The sequence below is a fragment of the Gopherus flavomarginatus genome, chromosome 11 (assembly GCF_025201925.1).
Source record: "Gopherus flavomarginatus isolate rGopFla2 chromosome 11, rGopFla2.mat.asm, whole genome shotgun sequence".
Lineage (NCBI taxonomy): Eukaryota > Metazoa > Chordata > Testudines > Testudinidae > Gopherus > Gopherus flavomarginatus.
Genome location: NC_066627.1, coordinates 47953703 through 47979095, shown reverse-complemented (window position 1 = coordinate 47979095; position 25393 = coordinate 47953703). Strand labels below are relative to the sequence as shown.

At 43.6% G+C, this 25393-nt stretch overlaps 1 protein-coding gene across 1 annotated transcript in view; it reads left to right on the top strand.

Moving 5' to 3' along the window:
- OPRL1 (opioid related nociceptin receptor 1) overlaps nucleotides 1–25064 on the top strand; it is a 32914-nt gene extending 7850 nt beyond the window's left edge. Inside the window, exons 3-4 of the mRNA XM_050918727.1 lie at nucleotides 18272–18627; nucleotides 21670–25064. Coding sequence (XP_050774684.1) covers nucleotides 18272–18627; nucleotides 21670–22193 — 880 coding nt within the window. The 3' untranslated portion in view covers nucleotides 22194–25064. The remainder of the gene's footprint in view (nucleotides 1–18271; nucleotides 18628–21669) is intronic.
- The last annotated feature ends 329 nt before the right edge of the window (nucleotides 25065–25393 follow it).

Here is a 25393-nt window from a genome sequence, read left to right as displayed (position 1 = left end):
AAGGGTTATTTGAGAAGGGAAAAGCTGGCACATTAAATGCTCCTGAATTCTTCTGTTTCCCAGTAGTTTGATTAAAGGGAAAAAATACTAAACCCTGTTCCCAATGATGCCTCCAAAGCAAGAAGATTCAGAAACAACATCCAGCCTCTGCGATCGCCTGTTACTCCCAGACACCCAGTTGTGTGTGCAACCCACTGGTGAGTGCATGTTATGAATCCCGCTCTGTGCTGGGCCAGAGGCTATGAGTTGTAACTGTTTTAGCTCTGAAGGTCCCCAGGTCAGGCCCCCATGTTTTGGCCAAGAGGGTGACCATCACTTGTGCATATTTAGCCATGGGGCTTTAGGCACAAGTACCTGTGCCATTTTTTACTCCCACAACTCCAGCAATATTCAGATGGGTTAGGACATTGATCTCCTTCCAGGGCTCTTTTCTTTCCATGCAGCTCCTGTTTCGTACACACCCTACGAGTTAAGACATTGGACTGAACTCCTTGAATTCTTCCACCAGTTTGCTCATACTTGTTCTTCCCCAGCCGACAAGTCTGCTAACTGGTCTCTAGTGCACTGTTTTCTATGGTGAATTGGACTCCTTTGCAGCCAGTCAACTCAATAGCGGGTTCATGGTCTTTCAATTCTACTTATTAATGTTGCCTCAAGGGCAGATTTTTAAAAGTATTTAGGCTTCTAAAAATACATGTAGGCATTGACTTTTATGTACAGCTTCAGATATCTAAACACCTTTAAAAATCTGGCCCTCAGTCCTTAGGGCATGGGTCAGGATCAGAGGCCCATTGTGAGAATTGATAACATTTCAATTACATGACGTCTTACGGGAAGGCTCCTTAATGGGAATGGTTTAACAAGCTGTACTTCTTAGTGATGAAACAGAGCTGGAGTATAAAATAACACAAATCCAGTGGACATAAATGAACCCTTTGAGACCTTGTGTCTCTCTGTGTCCTTTGCTTTTCTTTTCTCTTTGCAAGAGGCAATTGGTGCAGATTGGATAGAAATGAAATTAATATTGAGTGGTCTGTACTGCTTGGAGTAATCAAAAGTTATTATACCATAAAGAGTGCAGAAGAGCAAGAAATACAGGCGGATGGAAAAGGAAGTCTTTTGGTTATTACTGTGGTACAATGGCAAAGGAAACTTGATTTTTCCACGATCAAGGCTGAAATATGCATGCTTGCAACTCACAGCTTGCATGTGCACATACCTATATGACTAACATTCCCCTCTAATGGCTGGCCCATGGAGAGTATAATAACCCACCACTGCTACCAGCTGATGGATTTACTTCTTTAGCTCAAGTGGTAGAGGCCTGTGCTTTTGGAGATGAAGGGTTATGAGGTATCGCATATTTGGTGGGTTGTCACACATGCAAATCCTGACCATACACTGGCTTTGGGATGTGCATGAGCACAAGCCAGTTGCACACAAGTGCATGCGCTCTGTTAAAAATCTGTGCCTAATGCACTCCAGCAGCTGCTTTCAATGTCAATAATACTACAGGTTGAGTAGGAGTCTGAAAAGCACTGAAGGACTAGCAATCTCACATCAAAACCCAAATACGGTTAAAAATCCAGACTAAAAGCACTGAAATGACAAACTTTGATGAGGTTTTTAAGTCCTGTTTAACTGGGACTAAGTCCACAGCACTTTTCAGGTCAAGTGGCAAGAAGTTCCAGAGGCAGAGGAGTCAAGTTCAAGATGGAAGTGGAATTCTGACAAGTTTATCAGGAGGAGAATAGACTGCTATAGAATATTTTCAAACATCCATACTCCTTAAACCAAAGCAGCATCGCTCATAATCTGCCACATGGCTTGTTATGAATCTGTCTATGCTTCTGAAAGTGCCTGATTGCCAGGCCTGTAGATTAAAGTGCTGTGCTCATCCACAGAACAGGCATGGCATAGGTCAGAGCAATGAAATTTTCCTGTGCACTGGCCTATTAACGTATTTCTATCCTGTCCCCAAGAGATGGAGAGAGGGAAGAGTCAACTGCCAGGTCTTCACGGCACATTCAGTCCTTTACCTCTCTTCCGAAGCTAATAGTAAAGAAGACACTTGTGCAGGAGTGGTGCTTGTTTGCATTCTTCTGTGGAGAGTCTGCTGGCTCATTAACCCTCATTAGCAGATTGCAAGCAGCTGGGTAATTAATTGGGCTTTTTTTGACTATAAAGTTGGCAGTTTCTGTTGGGACATCTGTCTGCTTAGTCCAGGATGGTTAATGCCCTGTGTGGGATCCATATACCCATTGGGAACAGAATGCTGTTGAACTGCCATGCAGGCCTGAATAGGGTGGAAATCTAGGGGACAGGATAGTCATGCAATAATAGTAGCCAGGATAAGACAAAGGATACTGGCGTGATTGTAATACCTACAGAGGAACCTCTCTCCTTACTGTTGCTGGCCAGGTATTTGCATGAGTTATTCCCCAAAGAGTGCAATTTCTTGCTGAACATGTATATCCAGAGAGTCAGTGTTGGTAAATCAACTATTCCCATGCTCTTCACACTAAGACAACTGCAAGAAAAGTGTCAAGAACAAGGAAAATCTCTCTACATGGCTTTCATGGATCTTAGTACAGCTTTTGAGCTGTTCAGCAGAAAGAACCTTTTCCAATTGTTAGAATTGGTCGCCATCCAATCACCCTCAGTCTGATTTAATTCTTCCATGGTGGCATGAAGGCTATAGTCTGGTATGATGGTGACAGCTTAAAAATCCACAGTGGTGTCAAACAGGGAGGTGTTTTGGTACCTTCTTCTCTCTGCTGCTCCATCATGCTTTTTCATTTTGCACTGAGGTTGTACATCTCCAGACTAGAGCAGATGGAAAACTCTTTAACACTGCATATCTCCAAGCCCAAAGCAAAGTCAAATACCTGCTGCTAAGATAACTTCTTTTCGTTGCTGGCGCAGTGCTCATGACATACAGTGAAGAGGGCCGCCAGCAACTTTGCAATTGCTCCGCGCTAGCTTGTGATGAATTTGGACCAACCAACACTTTAAAGAAGACAATGGTGATGGCACAAGGTGTGTTGATGGTGCTAGAAATTGTGCAAAAGTAATGCTATGTGGGATCAATTGTATTGGATGATTTATCTCTAGATGATAAACTTAATTCTTGCATCAGAAAGGCAGCCACCACATTCGGTCAACTGACCAAACACATGGGAGAGAACAGGAAACTAACATTGAACATGAAGATACTGGTCTACCATATGTGTGTTCTGAGTGTGCCGCGGTATAGTGGTGAAGCCTGGACTGCCCATGGCAGGTACAAAGGAAGGCTGAACAACTTCCACACCCACTGTCTTTGCTATATTCTAAATATCAAGTAAGAAACCAAAGTTCCTGACACCGAAATACTTGAGAAAGAAAAATTGCCATGTCTGATCACTGTTCTCAAAGACATCTCCATTGGCTTGACCATTTGCAATGGATACATGATGGGTACATTCTAAAGGATCCCCTGTATTGTGGATGCTCTAAGGCCACTGGGGCAGCCTAGGCTCAAGTTCAAGGACATTTGCGAGAAGGACTTGTTGAAAATTTTCAACACTGACATGCCAAGCTGGACAGATGTAGCTAGCAACAGGCTACGCTGGAGGGCTGCGCTGCACCAAAGTGGTTGAGAGAGAGGGAAGCAAAGTGAGTGAAGAGGAAAGAGCAGTAGGCTTCAAGCACTATTAGTGCACTGGCTTCATCCACTAGCCCTGTGCCTTGTGCCTACATTATCTGTTGCTCAGGAATTGAACGTTTTACCCATGTATGTTTTACTGCAGCATGACATTTAGTACCTGAACGGCTTTGGCATTTAAACCATTGTCTTCTGAGACAGGCAGCTTCCATATAGTAACAGCAGGGGTGAAACCAGTGTTAGTGACCTGGGACAATGATAATGCTGATGGCATCTGATAGGGTTTCCAAGAGTGTCATTGGAGCTAGAGGTCTAGTGGGGGAAGGAATGCGTCCAAGCTGCATGCAGAGGGATGGCACCGGCTGTGTCTCAGTTAGATGGGATTATGAATAACCTAATCAAGAGAATCAGGATCCAGAGCCAAATGGTAAAGCTAATGGCTTCCCAGGGTGAGAGGTTTCAGTCTGTCCCTTCCCCCTCTCTTCTCACCCCAGACATTTGTGTTCAGTTTGTGACTGTGATGTCAGTGAACAATCTGTTCAGGAGTCTCATTTTTGCAGCCTGGCTGTTAGTTCAGTGACAGGGCTTTATGGATCTGATTGCTAAGCCCACAGGCCCCGAGTCTGGTAATTATGGGGAAATGTAGCTATGCCGTCAGATTGGAAGCTTTGCAACATGCTGTGGGGATGGGCTAAAAAGCACCATAGGAAACATTATGCCTCTCTGAGAAAGATGGTAAGACTCAAAGTACAGGTGCAGGAAGAGACATTTCCATCTTTTCTCACTGCCTGCCGGTTTGCGAGCTGCACGTTCCTGGCTCTATCCAGTGGCCATGCTTCGATCTAACATTGTTCAGGGCTTGCTTGGTGGAGGGGGGTTGAAGCAGAGTTGTTGAAGCAGAGCTGTCTCACCTGGGTTTTACTTCGGAGAGCTTAGATTTCAATAGCGGCAAGAACAATACAGGAGCCTGATCTTAATTTCCTCCCCAGTGGGAAATGAAAGCTTAGGGCTGAGTGTTGGGTGAACAGTACAAAAGGGGAAAAAATAAAGGCAAAAATAGGCTGAAAAGGGACAGGGAATGTGGCAAAAAATAACGAGAAAGAGAGCAAGCAAGGAGCCGAGACAAGAAAAAATTGAAGGGCGAAAGGGAGAGTTGATGCACTGCATCCTGGGCTGCCCTCAAATCAGGTTGAGCTCATGAGGGCTCTTACTTAGAGCACAGCTTTCCTCTCATTAGTAATTGAATGACCTTGCCAAAAAGAAAATTGCAGGAAGACAAGGTTGGCAAACTCAGATCCAGTTCCTGATTGAATCTTCTTTTGGGTCCTTATCCCAACCTCCTCATGTAGCACCGTAGCACCTTCCAGCAGTGCATTAACTGACGCATCCAGCATCTGCCAGGCATGATTCTTTCTTTATCCCTCTCTCTCTCTCTAGGGATAAATTGCAGTGTTGTGTAGCAGATGCATGCGGTGCTGTGTGTTGTTGAAGAAAAGGTTGAAGTGCGCTTGGAAAAAAGGGTGGTGGGTGTTGTATTGGATAATAGCCTCAGAAGACTTCATAGTTGTGAAACTAGACTGGCTCTTTATTAAGAGAATGATTTACTGAGCTGCTGCAACAGCAGCTAGCATTCCAGCCATGAACACTCAGACCGACTTCCTAGTGCCTGTTCCAAACCCTTCCTTCCTGCAACCTGAGTTCCTCCATCCAGGTCCCATGCAGGTTGCCATAGTGGGGTTTGTGGTGGTTCTTCAAGCCTGGAGACAACAAAGTCTGGCTTAGGAGGGGTGTGGTTTTGAGCTAACTTTGTACTCCACCAATCTGAGAGCCAATGGGGCAAAGTTGGTACCTCTGTACCTCTTAGGGAATTGAGCCAAGGGGCCATTCTAATTTCAGAAGCTGGAGATTGCAAGACTGTAAGGATACCCTGGCCATGCCCTCTATGCAGGCAACTAGGAGAGTGGTGTTGGAGTTGCTATGGTAGCTATATACTACCAGAGAATGCCCTTGCATAAGAAGAATTCTCAAGTGGCTGAATATGCTTGGTTTAATTAACATTTCCCTTGCCCCACCCCACTCCAAATCCAAAGCACCCCAAAACACCTCACAGCAATTTGTGGACTTTGAGAGCTTGTAGACTAGGAAGTTCAACCATCCCCTGATTATCACATCCATTTTAAAGATGAGGTCCAGGGAGGGGTAAATGACTGGCTCAGAACAACCCTGCAAATCAGTAGCAGAGCTGGGAATTTCCAGTATCTCTCTCTGACCAATGGATACACTGCTTCCTACAATACATTTCCTGTTCAATCTCATGCAAAAGCAGCAGCTCTGGCTGATTGCTCATTCCCTTGCTGTGTTCATATGCTTATTTGCATAGGGACTGTGGTAATGAGGGAAACTGTCTCCATCTCTTAAATCTTACATTTAATTTCTGCCTTTGTTGGGACTGATTTAAGGATCTGTTGGTCTGAGTTCCTGGCAAAAAATAATCCACAAAAGATTAATTGATTTTGTTTGTGCTGAATATTCTGAAAGTGTTTGTGAACATTGGTCGGCTGGGGTGATGTTTGCTTCCTTGGATGCTGTCAGGAAGCAGAGAGAGTGAGCTAGGGTTACAACTAAGTGGGGATTAATTCATTCTATTTTTTGATCACCTTGTAAGAGCACAGCCAATGCAATCTTCTCTTTCAGAAACCACTTGGCTTCCCCAACTCATCTTTAAGTGCTGGGCCAGATGATCATTCATTCTCCTCATCCCATCTCCTCTGTGCATTGTTACAGAGGGGTGAAAGTATGGGAAACCTGTTAAAGGGACCCCAACTTTCGATTGGTGGCAGAGAACCCACATGGTATCATCCCCTTCTGACTGCACCTCCGTGTGTGTGGGTCTGTGCAGGATTACTGAGACATGGCTGGGCAGGACAAGGGCACACTGGGGAAAAGCCGTTCTCCACAGACTCCCCTTTGGAAAATGCCCATAGGAATGAACGCTGATTGTTCCCCTCTCTGATCTGTGCTGGCACAATCCCTAAGAAGAACTGGGGCAAGAGCCAGTGGCAGATGGAACAGCTTTGGCAACACAAGTGCAGAAGGAAACATTCTGGGCAAGGTGGAAAGGGAACCAGAGAGTAGAAAGGAGGGGTTGTCTGTCTGTATAGAAGCACCAGTCCTCCAGGGATACTTTGATACTCACAGGATTTCTCAGTGGGTCTTAGGACAGGGGTGGAGTTGGGGGGCTATGTTCTTTGCTCAGTCCATGGGGACACAAACCCCACCTCTGCTAGATTTTTGACCTAGTCTAGCTAGTAGTATGAGGAGGTGCATTATTGTTCTGTGCACTCAGAAAAACAATGGCTTCCCCCCACACCCGCCCATCAGTGATGTAGTGGTTTTTCTTTGTTGTAACATACAAGTGTTATGAATGTGAACAATATTCCTTCAAGTGGTAACATTTGCAAAATAGGTCAAGGATTTGGGGGAGTGAGGGGTTAAGCTATTGACAAATTGCCTCAAATACAAACTCCCCTGAAAAGATCACATGGATGAGCTTTCATGGTTTATCACTCAGCAAGACTATTTCCTAGTACATCCTCCAGATGTCAAAACTGCTGAGCCGAACACAAGAGCTTTCCTCACCCTGAGAATGCTTATGGTGTCTAGGGATAGTGAATCATGGTCTGTCCATGTAAGAAATCTACGTCAGCCTTTTCCAGGCCTTGGGTCAGCCAATGGATGGGTGACCAAGGCCTGGTCTACACTGGGCGGGGGGGAGGTCGATGTAAGATACGCAACTTCAGCTACGGGAATAGCGTAGCTGAAGTCGACGTATCTTATTTTGACTTCCCTCCCGTTTTCACAGTGCGGGATCGATTGGCTGCGGCTCCCCCCGTCGCCCTGGTGGAGTTCCGGAGTTGACGGGAGTGCGTTTGGGGATCGATATATCATGTCTAGAGGAGGCGCGATATATCGATCCCTGAAAAATCGATCACTACCCGACGATCCGGCTGGTAGTCTGGATGTACCCTAAGGGGCATTGTTATAGTCTAGTGGAACAGACAGAAGATCTACTGTAGGACAGTGACTCTGCTCTATGGTGTGGTACAGGGATGATTAAAATCATGGCCAAATTGTACAAGAGAACATGGATTTTTTGCAAAGTGCTTTGTGATGCACAACAAATCTGTCAAGCGATTTCAAAGTAGAAATTAGAGACTTTTGACTGTTAAATACCAAGGTTAAGGTTAATCTTAAGCTAAGTATTTGTTTGCCACATCAATTTCTGGAAGCTTTGTCTAACAGGTCAGCTGGAGTGCCATTTTTGGGGGCATCAAGAGTTTGATGGGTGCTTAAATTTTTTTTCTTTGAGTAGAGAGGGGCCTGAACTAAACCTCTGGATCTGAACAAGGTTGACCTTTGGATCTACCCGTCTGAAAGTTATTGGACTTTCCAGGGCCGGATAAAAAAAATCCAGGCAGCTAGACTCACCGTTTTTGCTGGGACTGCCATCAAGAATTGAAATAAATTCCTGTATCCCAGGTTGAGATTGCTAATTTACTTCATGTGGAGAACATAGCTGCTCAACGGCTGATAGTCATTTTCTGTTAATGCTGAACTAGGCCTGCTCTGAACCATTGATCTTTATAGCCATTTTCCAATTTAACCCGGTTCCCAAATGTGATTAGTTTCAAAATTCACGTCAACTTAAAAAAAATATTACACCTACACATAGATCTGATTGTCCCCATATTGGATGCCATTCTTAGATTCTTCTTTAAATAGACTTGCACTGAAACCGATCAAGCTCCAAATTGCACAGGGTCATCCAGCCTCCTAGGTATGTTGGGGTAACAGCTTTATTTGTTTCCCTGTCAAGATAGAAAAGAAACCAATCTCTTTCCCCAAGAGATTTGAGTAATACTGATCTATCTGAAGTGAGCTGGAGTCTTGAGAATCCACCTTCTCACTTAGTGTTTCTGTTTCTGGACCAAGGGGGGTTTGTGATTACTAAACATGGTCCAGTGCCTCTTCTCCCTGGCAGATTCCTTTGATAATCACAGTCAAGCATTAAAGCTGATAGCTTTTTGCTTTTTAAAGCCAAAGATATTTTTTCCATATTCAATTACATTTATGTTGGGGGAACAGTCACATAAACGTAATTTTCAAGCATCTGCTGTCTCTGAAGCTCTGACATCTAATACGTACTCAGCTAAGGACCCTCTCAAAAAAAATAGACTTGATTTTTTGGAGTGTGCAAACATTGGCTGACTGCATTGTTGAGACCAATGTAATACAGCCACATTCCGTAAGGATCAGAGGGGTAGCCATGTTAGTCTGGATCTGTAAAAAGCGACAAAAAGTCCTGTGGCACCTTATAGACTAACAGAAGTATTGGAGCATGAGCTTTTGTGGGTGAATACCCACTTCGTCAGGCACAAGTGGGTATTCACCCATGAAGGCTTATGCTCCAATATTTCTGTTAGTCTATAAGGTGCTACAGGACTCTTTGTCACATTCCTTAAGGAGGCAGTCCCTGCAGTCATACAGCCTTGGAGGCTCACTGAATTTCTGTAGAGCACCCCCTGCTGGCTACATGTGGCACTGCAGGCGCTATCTGCCTCAGTTTCCTCCTCCTCAAGGTTTTCTTTCTCTCCCGGGGTTCATGTAGTTGATGCCTCAGCTGGATTCCCCTTTTGGGGCACTCAGAGTCCCCAAATAAACACTACATTCAACAAGAGTCTCAAATTCACATGAACAAAAGTTCTTTTCCCCTTCTGGGCTCAGCTCACAGTTCTTCTCACTCTCATCAGAGTGCTGACTCCCAGGGCTTTCCCCCACGGGGTGTCCAAGTACAACCAAAACCACCACAGTCTTCCACTCCTGCAGGGCTTCTCCTCAGGTCCCTGTCCCTCTTGAAGAACACCAGCCACAGGACTGCCACCCTGGAGCCTGGATCCTGGAGATAGCTCCACTCCAGTGGCTTGGTTGTTTTCTGCAGTAGCCTCAAACTGCTGGGCTTCTCCCTTTTTAGAGTCCTGGACCCAGAACAGGTGTGGCAGGGCTGGACGAATTAACCAGGATTGGCCAGCCCCAGGCTTCTTGGCCTTTAAATGGGCATACCACTCTGTTACACCCTCTGTTCCCCCACCCCAGCAAACACACACACAGTCCCTTTTAAAAGTATCATTAAACAAAGTCTGTATATATCTTCCCAAATGGGACTCAGGACTGACGGGATTACTCTTCGGAGTCAGGGCTCCAAATGCAATTGATGCTGAGATAGCTGGAAGCTTTTCCCTTCTGTAGGATATTGAGCAGGTGAAAAGCTTTCCAGTTCGTCAAAGAGCTTCCAAACAGCCACTTAGCAGAGTGCACTCTATGTATCAAACTCATGTGTAACGAAGAGCTTTCTTCCTTTGTGCAAACATGAGGAGGCAAGCTATGCGTTTGTAACTGAAAACAAGACTAGAGAGCCTGTTGGAAATCCAGATTCACATTGGTCCGGTTGTAGCAAAAGAGACAAGTGTAAATCACTTTAGATTTTTCTGATTACTTGAAGCCTCTTGAGCTCAAGGGAACACAGATTCACTCTCATCTCTGGCACCCTTCTCGTGATATTATTACTTTGTCATCGGACATTCCTTTCCTGTATGAAGCTAGAGATTGGTCTGAGGTGCTAATCAGTATCAACAAAATGGGAAAAGGAGCATGCGCTGGTTAATAACCCACATTGTTCCGTCTGTTACCAACAGGCAATAATGCAGCAAACACCCATTAGTGTGGCAGATGGCCGGACAGGATAGGACTCTTTTTAGATTGGTAGGATTAAAAAAAAAAAAAAAACCTTTACATTAGGATTGTCATTGTGCAAAGGAGAAATTTGGGGGTTTGGAGAGAGTCCCATATGAGGAAAGATTAAAGAGGCTAGGACTCTTCAGCTTGGAAAAGAGGAAACTAAGGGGGGATATGATAGAGGTATATGAAATCATGAGTGATGTTGAGAAAGTGGATAAGGAAAAGTTATTTACTTATTCCCATAATACAAGAACTACTGGTCACCAAATCAAATTAATGGGCAGCAGGTTTAAAACAAATAAAAGGAAGTTCTTCTTCACGCAGAGCACAGTCAACTTGTGGAACTCCTTGCCTGAGGAGGTTGTGAAGGCTAGGACTATCAGAGCGTTTAAAAGAGAACTGGATAAATTCATGGTGGTGAAGTCCATAAATGGCCATTAGCCAGAATGGGTAAAGAATGGTGTCCCTAGCCTCTGTTCGTCAGAGGATGGAGATGGATGGCAGGAGAGAGATCACTTGATCATTGTCTGTTAGATTCACTCCCTCTGGGGCACCTGGCATTGGCCACTGTCGGTAGACAGATACTGGGCTAGATGGACCTTTGGTCTGACCTGGTACGGCCGTTCTTATGTTCTAAGTTGGTTTTGTGGTCAGGGTGCTGCACTCAGGAGATGTTTGTTCCATGGCATGATACTGGCCTCTCTTCCTTTTAAAGTAAAGCAGTTTATGAACCTTTAACATGTAAATATAACCTTAGCTGAGAATTGGTAAGGGGGGGCAGGCAGTATATGCATATAGATCCAACTTGCAATCTTTAGTTTAGAATCAGTTACTCCAATATTTGAGGTTTTGTTCATCCCAAAATTTGAATTTAACACCTGTAATCTTTAGATCAACTAAATTCTTGTGTTAATCATTTCACTATTGACCAAGGGCCTGATCCGAAGGCTATTGAGATCAATGGGAAGATTGTCACTGAATTTTACATGCTTTGAATCAAGCCCCTAATATACAAGAATCCCTGCAGAAGTTATCTAGAACAATGCCTATTGAAATGAGTGGAACCAAAGGAAGACATATTTCAAACCACTCGCCACCCCTATTTCAAGTGTCACTCCTCATGCGCAGGAGACAGGATTGACCATTCAGCCTTGCTGAATGTTGTCAGATCATTCTTGGAAACGCAACCTAGGGACAGCACTACTGAGAATGCCATTCAACCGAATCTAAGTCTGCAGAAAGGATGGCTGCAGGGGAGTGCTGCCCTGCCTTTGTGATAAATGATTAGAGCCTGCCTTTTATTTACCAGTGAGCTAACGAAGTTGCGCTAGAAATAATAATAGGCTTTGTTTAGCTATTTCAACTCAGCTAGTGGCCAAGCTGCCGACTTCTGAGCCATTTGCTGCCTTGCAGATAGCTTATCAGGGAAAATTCAGAGCAGTGTCAGCCTACCTGGGTGATATGTGATAAACTCCTGGCTTAAGCCTTACTGAGGCTATGTCTACACCTGCAGAGTTTTTGCATTGTCAGTTTCAACCATGATAGTGAACCAGTCAAAGAAAAGCACTGGTTTGTGTTCTTGCTTACTTCACAGGTGTCAGAGGGTATTCACATTTGCAGCACTTCCATTACTGTAGGAAGGGGAGGGAGGTGATGGCAGGGCATCCTGGGTCCCTGCACAGCCTCCTCTCCCCAAACACTGATAATAGAATATCCAGCTTGGAAGGGACCTCAGCAGGTCATCTAGTCCAATACCCTGACAGATTTTTGTCCCAGGTCCCTAAATGACCCCCTCACGGATGGAACTCACAGCCCTGGGTTTAACAAGCCAATGCTCAAACCACTGAGCTATCCCTCCCCCATCAACTTCTGTAGCTCAGCATTGCTCCAAGCAGAGGATCTTTTGCTTCATGGAGCAGGCATTGTCACCTGGCCAGACGATAAGTGAGCACTTGCCAAGAAAACAGGAAGGAAAGTTTCAAAGTTCCCGGGGCTTTACAGAGGGAGGGGTGAGTGTCTGTTTACCTGGCTTCAGAGCAGCAGAGCTGCCGGCCAGAGTGATCACCCAGGCACGGTGGGATATCCTGCGGAGGTTAAGAACTGTGTAAACAGGAAGAATGAGTCTTCACTTGCACATCACCGCAAAAGCATCAACAGTAAGAGCCGTTGGCCTCTCGTGGAGGTGGTTTTCTTTCTGTGGAAGTTTCACCGCAAAAAGTCACTGGCAAGTGTAGACGCTCCCATGGTTTTTGCACCAAAAAAGGGCTTTTTCCGCTTTAAATGGCAAGTGTAGAGATGTCCTTAGTCATTTTTCAAAAGAAGTCATCTGAGTCTTCTCAACTGGTAATAACCCAGTTTACCATTGGCTGGGACGTGCTTGCTGAATCAGTATATTGTGGCATGCTGGCAGTGAATACATTTGGTAGGACTGAGGGAGACTTAGGGCAGGCTCATGTTTGTGTGTGTGTTGTTTGTGGAGTGCATCTCACAGTACGTAACTGGCTCATGTATTAGGGAGAACAAGTCTGTCTCCAAAGCTGCTTCACCCTTCCGTCCTACTTATTAGAAAGTTGGGGGGTAAAGTCAGATAGTTGTCACCCTTACACCATAACAATGCATACATTATCCATTGGGATATCGGGGATACCCACCATAAATATATGAGCATGATGATCGGGGTCCTAGTTTTCCATGATAACCTCCCCAAAAAACTCTCCAATAAAAAAACATAAAAATCCAGGTTTTTCCACAATTAAAATGAAATCTGACATCTGGAGCCCCACCACCCGGGGCCAGCAGCTGGAGGGGCCCCACTGCCCCAGGCCCCAGAGACATCAGCCCAAGACCTACCGACTGGGTCAATTTCCCATATTCCTGTGTGTGCGCCAGTGGCAGGGGGTTCCACTGTATATATTTTTATTTTTTCACAAAATATAAAAACTAAAGATTCTCTGTAAAAATGCAAATCCCAGGGGCAAATTTCAGAGGGGTAGCCATGTTAGTCTGGATCTGTAAAAGCAGCAAAGAATCCTGTGGCACCTTATAGACTAACAGACATTTTGAATGCTCCAAAACGTCTGTTAGTCTATAAGGTGCCACAGGATTCTTTGCTGCTTTTACAGGGGCAAATTGTTTTCTGGGATTCCTGATGATGAACCCCAAAGCAAAAGAATGCCTGCGGCAGCTGTGAGATATATGGCACCCCATGAGATGGCTCTCTCAATATTTCCAGCCCATTTCTGCAAACTCAGGAGGTTTTGGATAGTTCAGATGAGATCTGAATAAGGGATTCTTACCCAAATCAAACCCCACAAATGATCTGAAATTCCCCTGTGACTGAATCTTACCATCAACCCCTTCCTAACACTGAGAGAGATTAATTCCACCTGTCTGTTAGAGGAAGAATGACTTATTTAGTTGATGGTATTAGTGTGGGTTTCCCTCTCTGTCACTGGTTGGCATAAGCTAGAAAAGCTGATGAGGTTCCATCTAAAACTGCTTCTATTATGGGAGAATGTTAATTCCAGGCTCATCTCACTGGAGTTAAAAAAACGATTTAATATTTTGTCTTAATTATTATTGTTGCTTTTAGAATATTCAGTCAAAAATGAAAACTCAGAGCCTTTGGGGGCGTTTCAATTTTTCTTAGCTGTCAAACAGTAAAATTAGTCCCACAGGAATGAGCTGAAAGAATTTTGAAGCAGAAATAAATACCAAAACTCTGTTGCTGTTTTGCTTTTTCTGATGCTTGAGAATCTATAAACAACATTCCTCTCCATGGAAATCTGTTTGTTACTATAAATTACTGGAACATGTTCCCACCTTTAAAACACTTTAGTTATCTCATTGCACCCCACAATTGCATTTTTTTTTAAATAAAAAGAATTCATATAACCTCTTTGCAGTGTTCTGGAACCACTTTAATAATTAAGATGCATACACAGGTTCTTATTAAATAAACCACTAAATAATTGGGGGTTGATCAGGGAGCAGTTGAGCTTGAAGAGAAAATGAAGTCATATCTGAGGTTGGTAATGGGCTGTACCTCCCCCAGTATTTTCCAGTTAATTTTTACAACCAAAAAGAAAAGTCACACAAATTATTTCTTCATGTCCCTTGTTATTGTTTAAAACATTTAATTCTGTCTATAGTGGTCTGCAACAACGGTGAGAGACATACAGTTGTGGCTTTTTTATGTAACCTTCAGTGGGGTGGATGTTACGTGTCCATGAATTTGCTGATCTCATTATCATCCACAGAAGAACTCAAAATTCTACTTTTTAATGCAAAATCAGTCAGACCAAGAAGCTTGTTGGCTCCTGATTGTGCAGTAAGATGCACCTCCAAATTAAATATCCCGTGAAGAAATCCATCAGTGAGAAATCGTAAGACAGTCTGAGGGAGGCATGGTCATGCGCTAACTGCATGCATGAAGATATAGACAGGAGATTTATATAAAATAGGACATTTAGCTGTGTAGGCAAAGGCCGTCAATATTCAGAGTCTTCAAGGCTATGATCAATTAGAGAGCTTGAAATACAGACCTCAGGGGTCTGCAGATCCAGCCAAACCCCTTATTGTCCAATGTTTTCTGTATTTTCTGAGCCTTCAGGATGATGAAGGTTGTGCAGTATTGTACATATACTTTACATACATTGAAGTATGCTGGGGGATGAATGGCTGAATACAATGAAGAATGAATGAAAATACCAGGCAAAGTATTTGGCTTCTAGCTTCAAATTCTGTTCTACATGCATTCTTTTAGCACCCTCATTAACACAGCGTCTGATAGCTTTCTAGTAGTGCATAAGTGACATGACTAACATCTGTCATGCATGGTTCATTTTCTCTCCAGGGAGAGAATCATGAGAGTAGCGTAGTGTTATAGTGGGCTATTTGGTTTTTTCTTCATACGTCCATGCTGTGCCATGTCTGCATGAGAGAAGGCCGGTCACAGAAGTATGTCTTGCCTTGTGAGTGGCATTGTGAGGTTTGTGATGGTCCTTGGTTCCTATTGGAGTTTGTTCCATAGTCTCAGACAAGCCTCCAAGAAAGCTCTGTTTCCTGCACAGATGAGCTTCATCTTTGTGGAAGAAAGTCCCATTGTGCTCTAGAACTCAAGGTGTCAACCACCATCCTCATCTTGGAGCTTTAGGCCCAAATCAGCCCAGGTCAATAGTAACTAAAAATGGTTACCACCTGACCGAACACTGATTGCCTTTCTAAAATGGATGCGTGGTCTCCAAGCTGCAGCCAGCACTTCGCATTGTAGGTGACATTAATTCATACCTCTCTGGGCAGTCAAGGCTTTAATGGCTGTCTTCCCAGCCCTGCAGCTGACATTCTACAGGAAAATGCTTTCACTGCCACCGTAGCTCATTATGGAGGCACCAGTTGCAGCCCCATAGTTAAGATTAAGTTTTTTGCTATGCAACGGGAGTCTACCTGTAGTTATATGTGAAAAACACAGCTTATCCTCCCCCAAAATTACAGCACTTACTCTTTAATAGATCTCCATACATACAGCTGATATTCCAGCACCTATCACCAGCACTAAACATGAATAGAGCTGGGGGCAATGTTTCACTTTTCAAAACCACTTCAAGACATTTTTATGGTTTTTTTTCAATCAGCTTTAGAAAACAATGATTAAAAGTGCTATCTACACTTACCTTTCAAGGGAGCAAAATGAGACAGCTAACTAGCCGGTGTTGGTTCGTGGTTCCCAAGCCCTTTCATATTTCTGAATCACATATAGATGATTTCCAGGCTTAAGGAAACATTACTGATCCAATAGGAACTTGTAGTTCACAAGTGAGCCGATTAGATCTTGGTTCACTCACTGGCTACTGCTGCTTGCGCTTGCAATAAGTGAAAAGTCTAAACGCTCTTGAGCCTTACCACTGTTACCACTAGTTACTTTCAGCTGCTTTGCACTGCCTCTAGTTTGAAGAACTGCTAAACTTTTCATACACACAATCGGTGTGAGAGTCAGATCTGAACATGCTCCAAAACAAAAAGAACAAATCAATTTCTATTAGGGCTGCTACCTGTTCCAGTTTTCCCAGGATTGTCTCCTTTTTTAGGTAGCTGTACTGGGAAATCCTGTAAGTCTTTCTGGAACTTTAAAAGCACAAGCACCAGAACTGGAAAAGCCAGGGGGGCAATCCCCCCACTTTTTAACAAAACGAACATAAGCGCAGAATTCATGTCCCCCGCAGATTAACAAATTCTGCTGTGGAGGTGCTGCAATTACACCTTTTGCCCACCAGGGGCTACCATGGCACCAGAAAAGAGGGCAGCTGGCTCACTACCAGAGCAGCCAATTGAGGAGAGAGAGGGGTCACTTTGGCCTTGCCCTTTCCCCCCAATTCTAGAAAGACTCTGGTGCCCTTGCTTTAAAGTCCTGGCTTTTGTCAGTTAAGAGACCTCTGGCTCCCCTAGTTCCTAGTGGTTAGAGCAGATAGTCAGCTGTAGGCTTGGTGATTTCTGATTTCCACGACATTTGTAAAAAAAAAAAAAATGCAGTAAATACTGAGCACAAAAAAAAATGCTCAGAAGAATTAGCAGCGCTGATTTCCAAAATTCTGCACATATTCATATTCTTCCTTTTCTAGAAGAGGTTGCCAAGATTTTTATTTTATTTTTAATCTCTCTGTCAAGATTTAAATGCCAACAGATGAAAGAGATTTATTTCCAGAATGTCATCTGCTTTTAAAAATCCTCTATAATCATAAATATGATTAGATGCTGATTAGTAGAAAATGCAAACATAAAGCCAACATCTGACAATTTGACGTTTGTGTTTGGTAACAAACTGTCCACAGACCACACTTAGGCCAAGTTGGGTATTTGTAGGTTATTAGTCCACAAGTAAGCAGTATTTTGAGCTATTACCATTCATATTTGTTTTGCATTGAATGGAGTGTTGGAGATCTCTAATGAAACCTGCAATGAGCCTAAAACTGCTAAAAAAATTAAAATCCCCTGTACAGAAGATGCCACTTAATGGGCAATGTTCTGTCTTAAGAGATTGCCCTCAAAGTATCCACAAACATGTTAAGCACAATTTACTGCAGCTTCATTAAAAAGCCTTCTCTGTTAAACAACTAATTTTTCCAAGTCCTTAACTACTTTGTGATTCACTATTATTTCAGTCCTGAGTGCATTTTTACAGAGAAATTATACATTTGGGGATTTGGGCATTGCCTTCAATGGAACAGGATCATTCCCCCTGAAAGCACATTTCTCTTCACTCCTTTTAATACTACTACTACTAATAATAATAAAAAAAATGGATTTTAAAAAATATTATTTGCTTTTGACTGTTTATGCCATTTACATTTTGCACTACAATTAGCCTGGGGAGACAATGTTGCACTAGAACATTAACATCTGTGGCTTGCAAATATGGTAGGGGCTTAAGTCCTCTTCTTCAGATCTGGTGTTGCATTGGAATTTAAAAATCTAGAAGTGTGTTAATCAACACAGTGCTTGGGAGAAGCCAGTGGACCTTTGGGAGGAAGAGAGGAGTCTCCTGCTGGGTTATTTGGGCTGGGCATTTGGAAGGAGATTTTAGATATAAGTCTTGATCCTGGAATGGATCTGGGTGAGCAGTCCCATTGACGCCAGCGGGAATCCACACAGGCACAGGGCTCTGCCTGTGTGGATTTGATTGCAGGATCTGGGTCACGATTTGTAAATGGTCTTGTGTTCCTCTGGAAGAAAGGTGCCACATAAGTGTAACTCATTGCCGATGCTAGTCCTATCACAAGCCGCGGGGCTGGAAATCAAGTGGAAATTTGTATATCAATCTCTCCTTTGTTTTAGATTCACCAAAATGAAGACGGCCACCAACATTTACATCTTCAATCTCGCCCTGGCTGATACCCTGTGTCTGATAACCTTACCCTTCCAGGGTACAGACACGTTCCTCGGGTTCTGGCCCTTTGGAAACATCCTCTGCAAGATCGCCATCTCCATTGACTACTACAACATGTTCACCAGCACTTTCACCCTGACTATGATGAGCGTGGATCGTTACATCGCCATCTGTCACCCAATCAAGGCACTGGATATCCGTACCCCCCACAAGGCCAAAGTGGTCAACATCTGCATCTGGGCCCTGGCTTCAGTCTTCGGTATCCCAGCTATGGTGATGGGGTCAGCAGAGAATGAAAATAATGGTCAGTAAAAATGAACTAATGGGATATTCTCCAAACTAGACTCTGCATCCATGTGAGAGGTTCACAGGGTTCCAATATCACTAGCTCACTAAGTCTACTACTGTAACACCCCTTCCCTCATGGGTTATAAGCATGTTTTAAACCACAATCTTCATCTCCACAATATAAAATGTTACTTGAGATAAAGTAATAGTTCCATTAGCTGGTAGTTGTAGTAAGCTTTTATCCTGTGGTGACAAGAACAATGTTGCACGTGGTTTGGGAAAATAATCCTTTCCTACCCCAGTGGCACTCAGTTTGCAATCTGAAGCATGAGACTTGATTTCCCTAATGTCTGTTAATCAGTTCATATGCATCTGTTATCTATCGTCCTGCATGCAAGAGTCTCTCTTACAATCTTACAGTGAGTCCTTTAAAAAAGAGTGTTAATTGTGATCCTATAGTGTGTACAGATACACCACGGTGGAATTAATTCTCTGGCAGCTCAGCTGTTGGATTCTGACCAATCAAAAAATGTAATGACAATCTCAAAGCAATTGCTGCTGGATGCGCGTCAGAAATGTAGTGCCTTTATCTCTATCTTCCTAGCCCATTTCCTTAGAATCTTTCCTTTTTTGGAAATTCTGGAAATCCTCTTGGTTTCCCCCATCTTAACCCCTCTTTCCCTGCAAGGCTTTCGATCACGACCACAACTTTTCTAGTTGAAGGGGGCCATCAACATTGATAGTCAGTATTCACAGCTATTGTAATACTGACAGACCCTGGTCATCAGTGGGCAGGATCGAACATGGGACCTCTGGAGCTTAGTGCATGAGCCTCCACAGTACGAGCTAAAAGCCAAGTTGTTGTTAGCTAAGGGCTTGTCTACATCAGAAAGTTGCAGCGCTGGTGAGGGAGTTACAGCGCTGCAACTTAGGAGGTGTACACATCTGCAGGGCACCACCAGCGCTGCAACTCCCTGTTTGCAGCGCTGGCCGTACTCCCGTTTTGTCTCGGGTGTAGAGGATCCAGCGCTGGTGATCCAGCGCTGGTAATCAAGTATAGACACTTACCAGCGCTTTTCTTGACCTCCGTGGAATAAGCAGGTATCCCAGCATACCTGAGGAAGCCTCTGGTAATCAAGCTGGTCTCCTTCCCCGGCTTGCTCTCGCGTTCCCCGAACCCCGAGCAAGCAGGTCTCCTTCCCTGAGGTTTGCTGGGTGGTTCCGGGAACGCGAGAGCAAACCGCCGCGAAGCTGGTCTCCTTCCCCGGTTTGCTCTCGCGTTCCCCGAACAAGCAGGTCTCCTTCCCTGCGGTTTGCACGGTGGTTCGCGGAACGCGAGAGCAAACCGCGGCGAAGCTGGTCTCCTTTCCCGGTTTGCTCTCGCGTTCCCCGAAACCCCTTGAAGCCGCCCAACAGCGCTGCAGTGTGGCCACATCTAACACCACTTGCAGCGCTGGTTGCTGTAAGTGTGGCCACTCTGCAGCGCTGGCCCTATACAGCTGTACTAATACAGCTGTAACAACCAGCGCTGCAAAATTTTAGATGTAGACATGGCCTAAGTCTGTAGAGCAGACTCATTTTATCTCTCTCTCTAAGTGGTCTCAGAGCACCACATCCAGAAGGTGTGTGAGTAACACTATAACTCTTTAAAATCTCTGCAGCCAGCAGTTGCCATGTCCACACTGTTGAAGCCATAACAATTACCAAGCCAGGGAAGTTAATACTTATCTTGGCACCCAGAGTATTTTTTCTAAACAAAGAAATAATTAAATAAAAAAATAAAATAAAAGCATTGGTCCAGCCCTTACCGATTCTCATTTCACGTGGCTGAGAATGATGAAAGGACCATGATCTTCCGCCTGTGCTCTCCACTTGCCCACAAGCGACCAATGAGCTTTCCTGACTGCTTACCCAGCTTGAAATGAGATGGGGTAATCTTGGGCTTCCAGGGTTTTAACTTTCACTTTAATGCCATCCTTAGCCTGCAACTCAAATGATCAGCACAATTTTTGGAATTAAGAAGAAGGAAGAGACTACATCTGTGGAGCCATAAAGCACTGTGGATCATAGTTCATGACCTTCTGGTGGATTAAGCCTGACACATTTCATGACCTTGAATGGTCCCTTTAGAATATGTGTTCATTACTTATGCTATACTATTGGTTCAATCTTTTATTTAGCTGTGACACTCTCACTACCTTTCCCAGATCTGAAGAAGAGCTCTGTGTAGCTCCAAAGCTTGTCCCTCGCACCAGCCCACATTGGGCCAATAAAACATATTACCTCCCCCCAAGTTGTCTCTCTACATTTCATCAACAGACTTTCTAAAATTCTTCCTAAGCACTTGTCCTAATTTGTGGCTACATGGGAAGCTGAACACTAAGGCAAGATACCTAGAGCTGTTAGCTGTCCTTATGCTTTCAGAAATTTAGTGGAAGGGTCCTTAACATGACATCTCTCTTTTTTTTAAAGCTCCTGGGGGACAGGAGCAGTTGCATCACCTGCGTGTGCATTTATGCTCAGTGTTACGTGGAAAGTTTTAGCCCTAAGGGTGTCATCCTTTAGACATGGCTTTGTTAATGAATTCCACTCTGTGTGCCTTTACATTCTCTTGGAATAAGGATATTTCCTGTGTAAGGATACTTGCCAGGAGAGAGAAGGAATTAAAACTTGCTCTTTGACCTTGGGCAAGTTGCTTATCAATCTCTCTAGTCACCCGGGAAAGTACCGGGCTTTAATGGGTAGGTCACTCAGCAGGGATTCCAGAGACCTGGCTTTTATTCCAGCTCTGAAACTGATCTGCTGTGTCTCCTTGGGCAAAGGAGTGCCTCTGTTTTCCCTCCCACCTTTTGTCTGCTTAAATTGAAAACTCAGGGGCAGGGCTGATTTCTGCTCTGTATTTGTACAGAGCCTAGCGCAACGAGGCCCTGAGATCTGCTGAGCATTAATAAAATAAATGAAATTAGCAACAAAAGTGACTGCCAGAGAATTACTGGATTTACAGATGTTACCAATGTTGTTCTCAATACAAGTTGTTGTCTTTTTCTTTTCTTTGCAGAGATTGATTGTCTAATTAAGCTCCCTAAACCTGTGGATTACTGGGATCCAGTATTTGGGATTTGTGTCTTTCTCTTCTCCTTCATGATCCCTGTATTGATCATCACCATTTGCTACAGCCTTATGATCCGGCGTCTTAAGAATGTCCGTGTCCTCTCAGGCTCCAAGGAGAAGGATCGGAATCTGCGGCGCATCACTCGAATGGTCCTGGTGGTGGTTGCTGTCTTCATTATTTGTTGGACCCCTATTCAGATTTTCGTGCTGGTCCAGTGCCTGGGTGCAAAGGCTGAAAGCGAGCTCGAGTTAGCCATCTCATGCTTCTGTACTGCACTCGGATATGCCAACAGCAGCTTAAACCCTGTCCTCTATGCCTTCTTGGATGAGAACTTCAAGACATGCTTCAGAAAGTTCTGCTTCCCCACCGCCTTCAGAACAGAGCTCCAGATGTCCAACAGGATGTGCAGCATCGCAAAAGATGTGGTTTATGCCTGCAAGAACTCAGAGGGGACTAACAATCCAGCATGACTAGGCATGGAAATTCCCATGGTGGCTGTCAGCCAGCAGAGCCCAACGACCCCCACTTCAGAGCTAACTCAGATAACAGCTCTTTAACAGAAGCTTTCTAACCCAGAAAGGGAAACTGGAAACCTAGGCAGCAACCTGGGGGCAGGGCAAATAAAAGAACTGCAAGAGTGTGCAGAAAAGTGAGCCATTTTAACACCTTTCTTATTACACTGCTCTCCCCATTAAGCACTAGATTTTAACTCAGTCACCATTAAGTCCTATGAGCCACTAAGGTCATGCACTTTGCATACGGTTGTAAAGAATTCAGGAATTGAAGAGTCAAACTCAGACTTTGCTCCTGAGGTTTATTTTGCCATTGCTGCTGGAAAGCAGACAAAATGCTAATAACTTTTCTTGCCTGAGTTATTTCAGTGGCTCATCAAATAATATGGATTGCTGTGTGCTTGTGTGGGAATTTTAGGCCAGCCGCGGCTCTCTGAAATGCGGCTTCATTGACTCCAAAGCATGGAACAGCAGTGAAACAAAACAAAGATCATTTCCAGAATTTCTTATGACTGGGGAGTGTGTGTGCGCGTGCGTGTGCGTGCGTGCGTGTGTGTGTGTTTGGGGGGATTCAGACACTCCAGCCAGGAAAGAAAGAAGACTAGACAGTGTCACTGCATGGCTGGATATCTCAGCTCAAAGCCACTTAAAGAGAAGTAGACAACTTCCAGTGAAGGAACATACTAAAATCAAACCATGTGCGGCAGAGGTGGGGGCAGGGCGGGAAAGGTGTGAAGGGATTGTAAAAAATGACAAACAGCTGCTTGGAAGGGGTAGAAGGCAAGACAAATGAAACAAATGTCAATTCAGAGGAAAGAGCTGGAATTGCTTTTTCTATATTTTCATTATAACAATGGATTGTACTTTGCGTGTGTGTGTGTTGTGTGTGTTTGTGTATGTATATATACACACACGTCTGTATAGATATATAATTAATATTTCAACTTGCCAGACATTTCTCGGAGGCATTTCCCAATGGAGTCAAGATGACAGGTTAAATCAATGGAGTGGCTTAATCTGGAAAGACAGTTCAAGTTAGTTATGATGTCCTGAAGAAAGTACTGATATTTGACAGCAAGGCATCCGAAAGCACTCCAAGTTCCTCTGCTATCCTGCCTTCTGCTCCCTGTAAGATGGACAAACAGATCGACGGAGTGGTGCTGCAGACAGAATGCTGGAAGAGGGAGCCTTTCCCCCCCTAAAGTGCTTTGGGCATACTGCTCCAATCAGCTAGTGGGCACCCCCACTCAGTTGTGCATCGCTTTTATGACGCAGCAGACTTGTCACCTCAAGTGAAATCATCTACCCTGTTGTGTCATTAAAAAATGAAAGTGTTTATTAAGAATAAACCACTCAACCCTCCCTCCACAGGCTGCCTCTGAAAATGGAACCTTTTCTTTCTGTAGCACAAGAGACCAGGAGACTATTGTGGGTGGCAGAGAGTGGAAAAAAAATGTTTCCTGACTGGTTGAAAGCAACAGGACTTTTTAAAACAGTTTGAGCTGGGGGTGGTAGGCTCCAGAATGAAGGAAGAGCAACTCTTGCACTTCATACCAATTGTACAGATTTTCTTGTGCTCTGTTCTGCGAAACGATGTATTTTTAATGTGTTGATATGCTGACATTTTAATGCTGCACTGTTCTTTATATATATATATATATGCTGGATGAGAACACAGTGTTATATTTCTATGTAAAGTTTTTTCTCATTTGGAAAGGCTTAGAGAACAATTAAAATTCCTAAGTCACACACTGAGGAACTGGACTACTTGTAAACTATGCTAAATTGTACATGCTCTGGGAACCAGAAGGAGTCTCAAGCATTTGTCATGGAATTTAAATGGATTCTTCAGTAGAAAACTTTGTAATTAATATTTTCTATTAAGAATTGAGGTGTGGGGGAGAAAGGCTCAGTAAGTACTTTGCAATGGATAGTTACCCCCAAACAATTGCACCAGCAATGAGGACTGACATGATTACAGATAATAAAATATCAAGCATGCAGAGAGGTAACACCTGAAAACAACATATCTTAAAGCCATTGCTGGCAATTGCATCCATATCCTCGAAAGATAAAAATAAGTTTTCTTTTATTTTTTTTTTTTTTTTCATTTTTAATGCTTGTAATGACAACACTACTATTCAATGAAGAATGTTGATTTTTCTTAACCATTAGCCATCACCTCTTTTGATAGGGTCGTTTACATGTTGTACACAAACTGTGAAGAAGTTGAAAAAGATGCACAATCACTTTCTGAAATGCTGTCAGGGGACTGACGCAAATGAGGTTTTTGACAGGAGAGGTTCAGTTAATGACTGATCAAAGAACCTCAGTGAGACCCTTTTTAGTTCTTGGTTGGATTGTTAAATACTTTTATGCCCTAAGAAAAGCTCTGGGGTTTCTTTGATCATTTAAGATGACACACGCACACACATATATATATTAAAGTTGGGTGACATTTTTTAAACAGAGATGATTTTCTTATCTTAACCCATGCTCAACAATCCTACAGAAACAATGTACTCAGTAAGTGTCTGCCTACTCAGCTTCTGGATAATTCGTGGCCTTTGCTGTGAGTGTGTTTATACATTCTGATTTATGCTCAATGGAATTTGTTATAAGAAGAGCAACTACAACAACAATAGAAGCTTTATTGTACTGTGGCTCTGGAAGTAAAGAATCATGGCTGGCTGAAATGCAAGCCCTTTAATTATCTTCTGAAATTGTGGTGGTGGTATGATTGAGCTTATGACTATTGCAGTGTAAATGGCAATTTCCTACCTGGTTACTTGTGCTTTAATAAAGGAAAATAAACTCCTGCACTTTGAATGATGTGGAATGTGATGGCTTAATTCTATGAACTGCCTGGTTGTTGCCACAGTGGATCTACTGGAATATTTGCTCGTTAATATATAGGCTGATTTATAGGGGAGTAGCCATTTATGGGTCAGTCCCAATCAATAAGATTGGTGGGGTTGATCCCAACACCGACTGAAGTCAATGGGAGTTTTTTGATGTTGACTTCTCTTGAAGCAAGGCAACCTAGAAACAGCTAAAATAGAAATGATAGAAAATAGGCAGCTAGATGCTAACAGCCCAAGTTTAACTGTCTCTGTTCATTAAATTAATCAGTACGGGACTGATCCAAAACCTGTTGA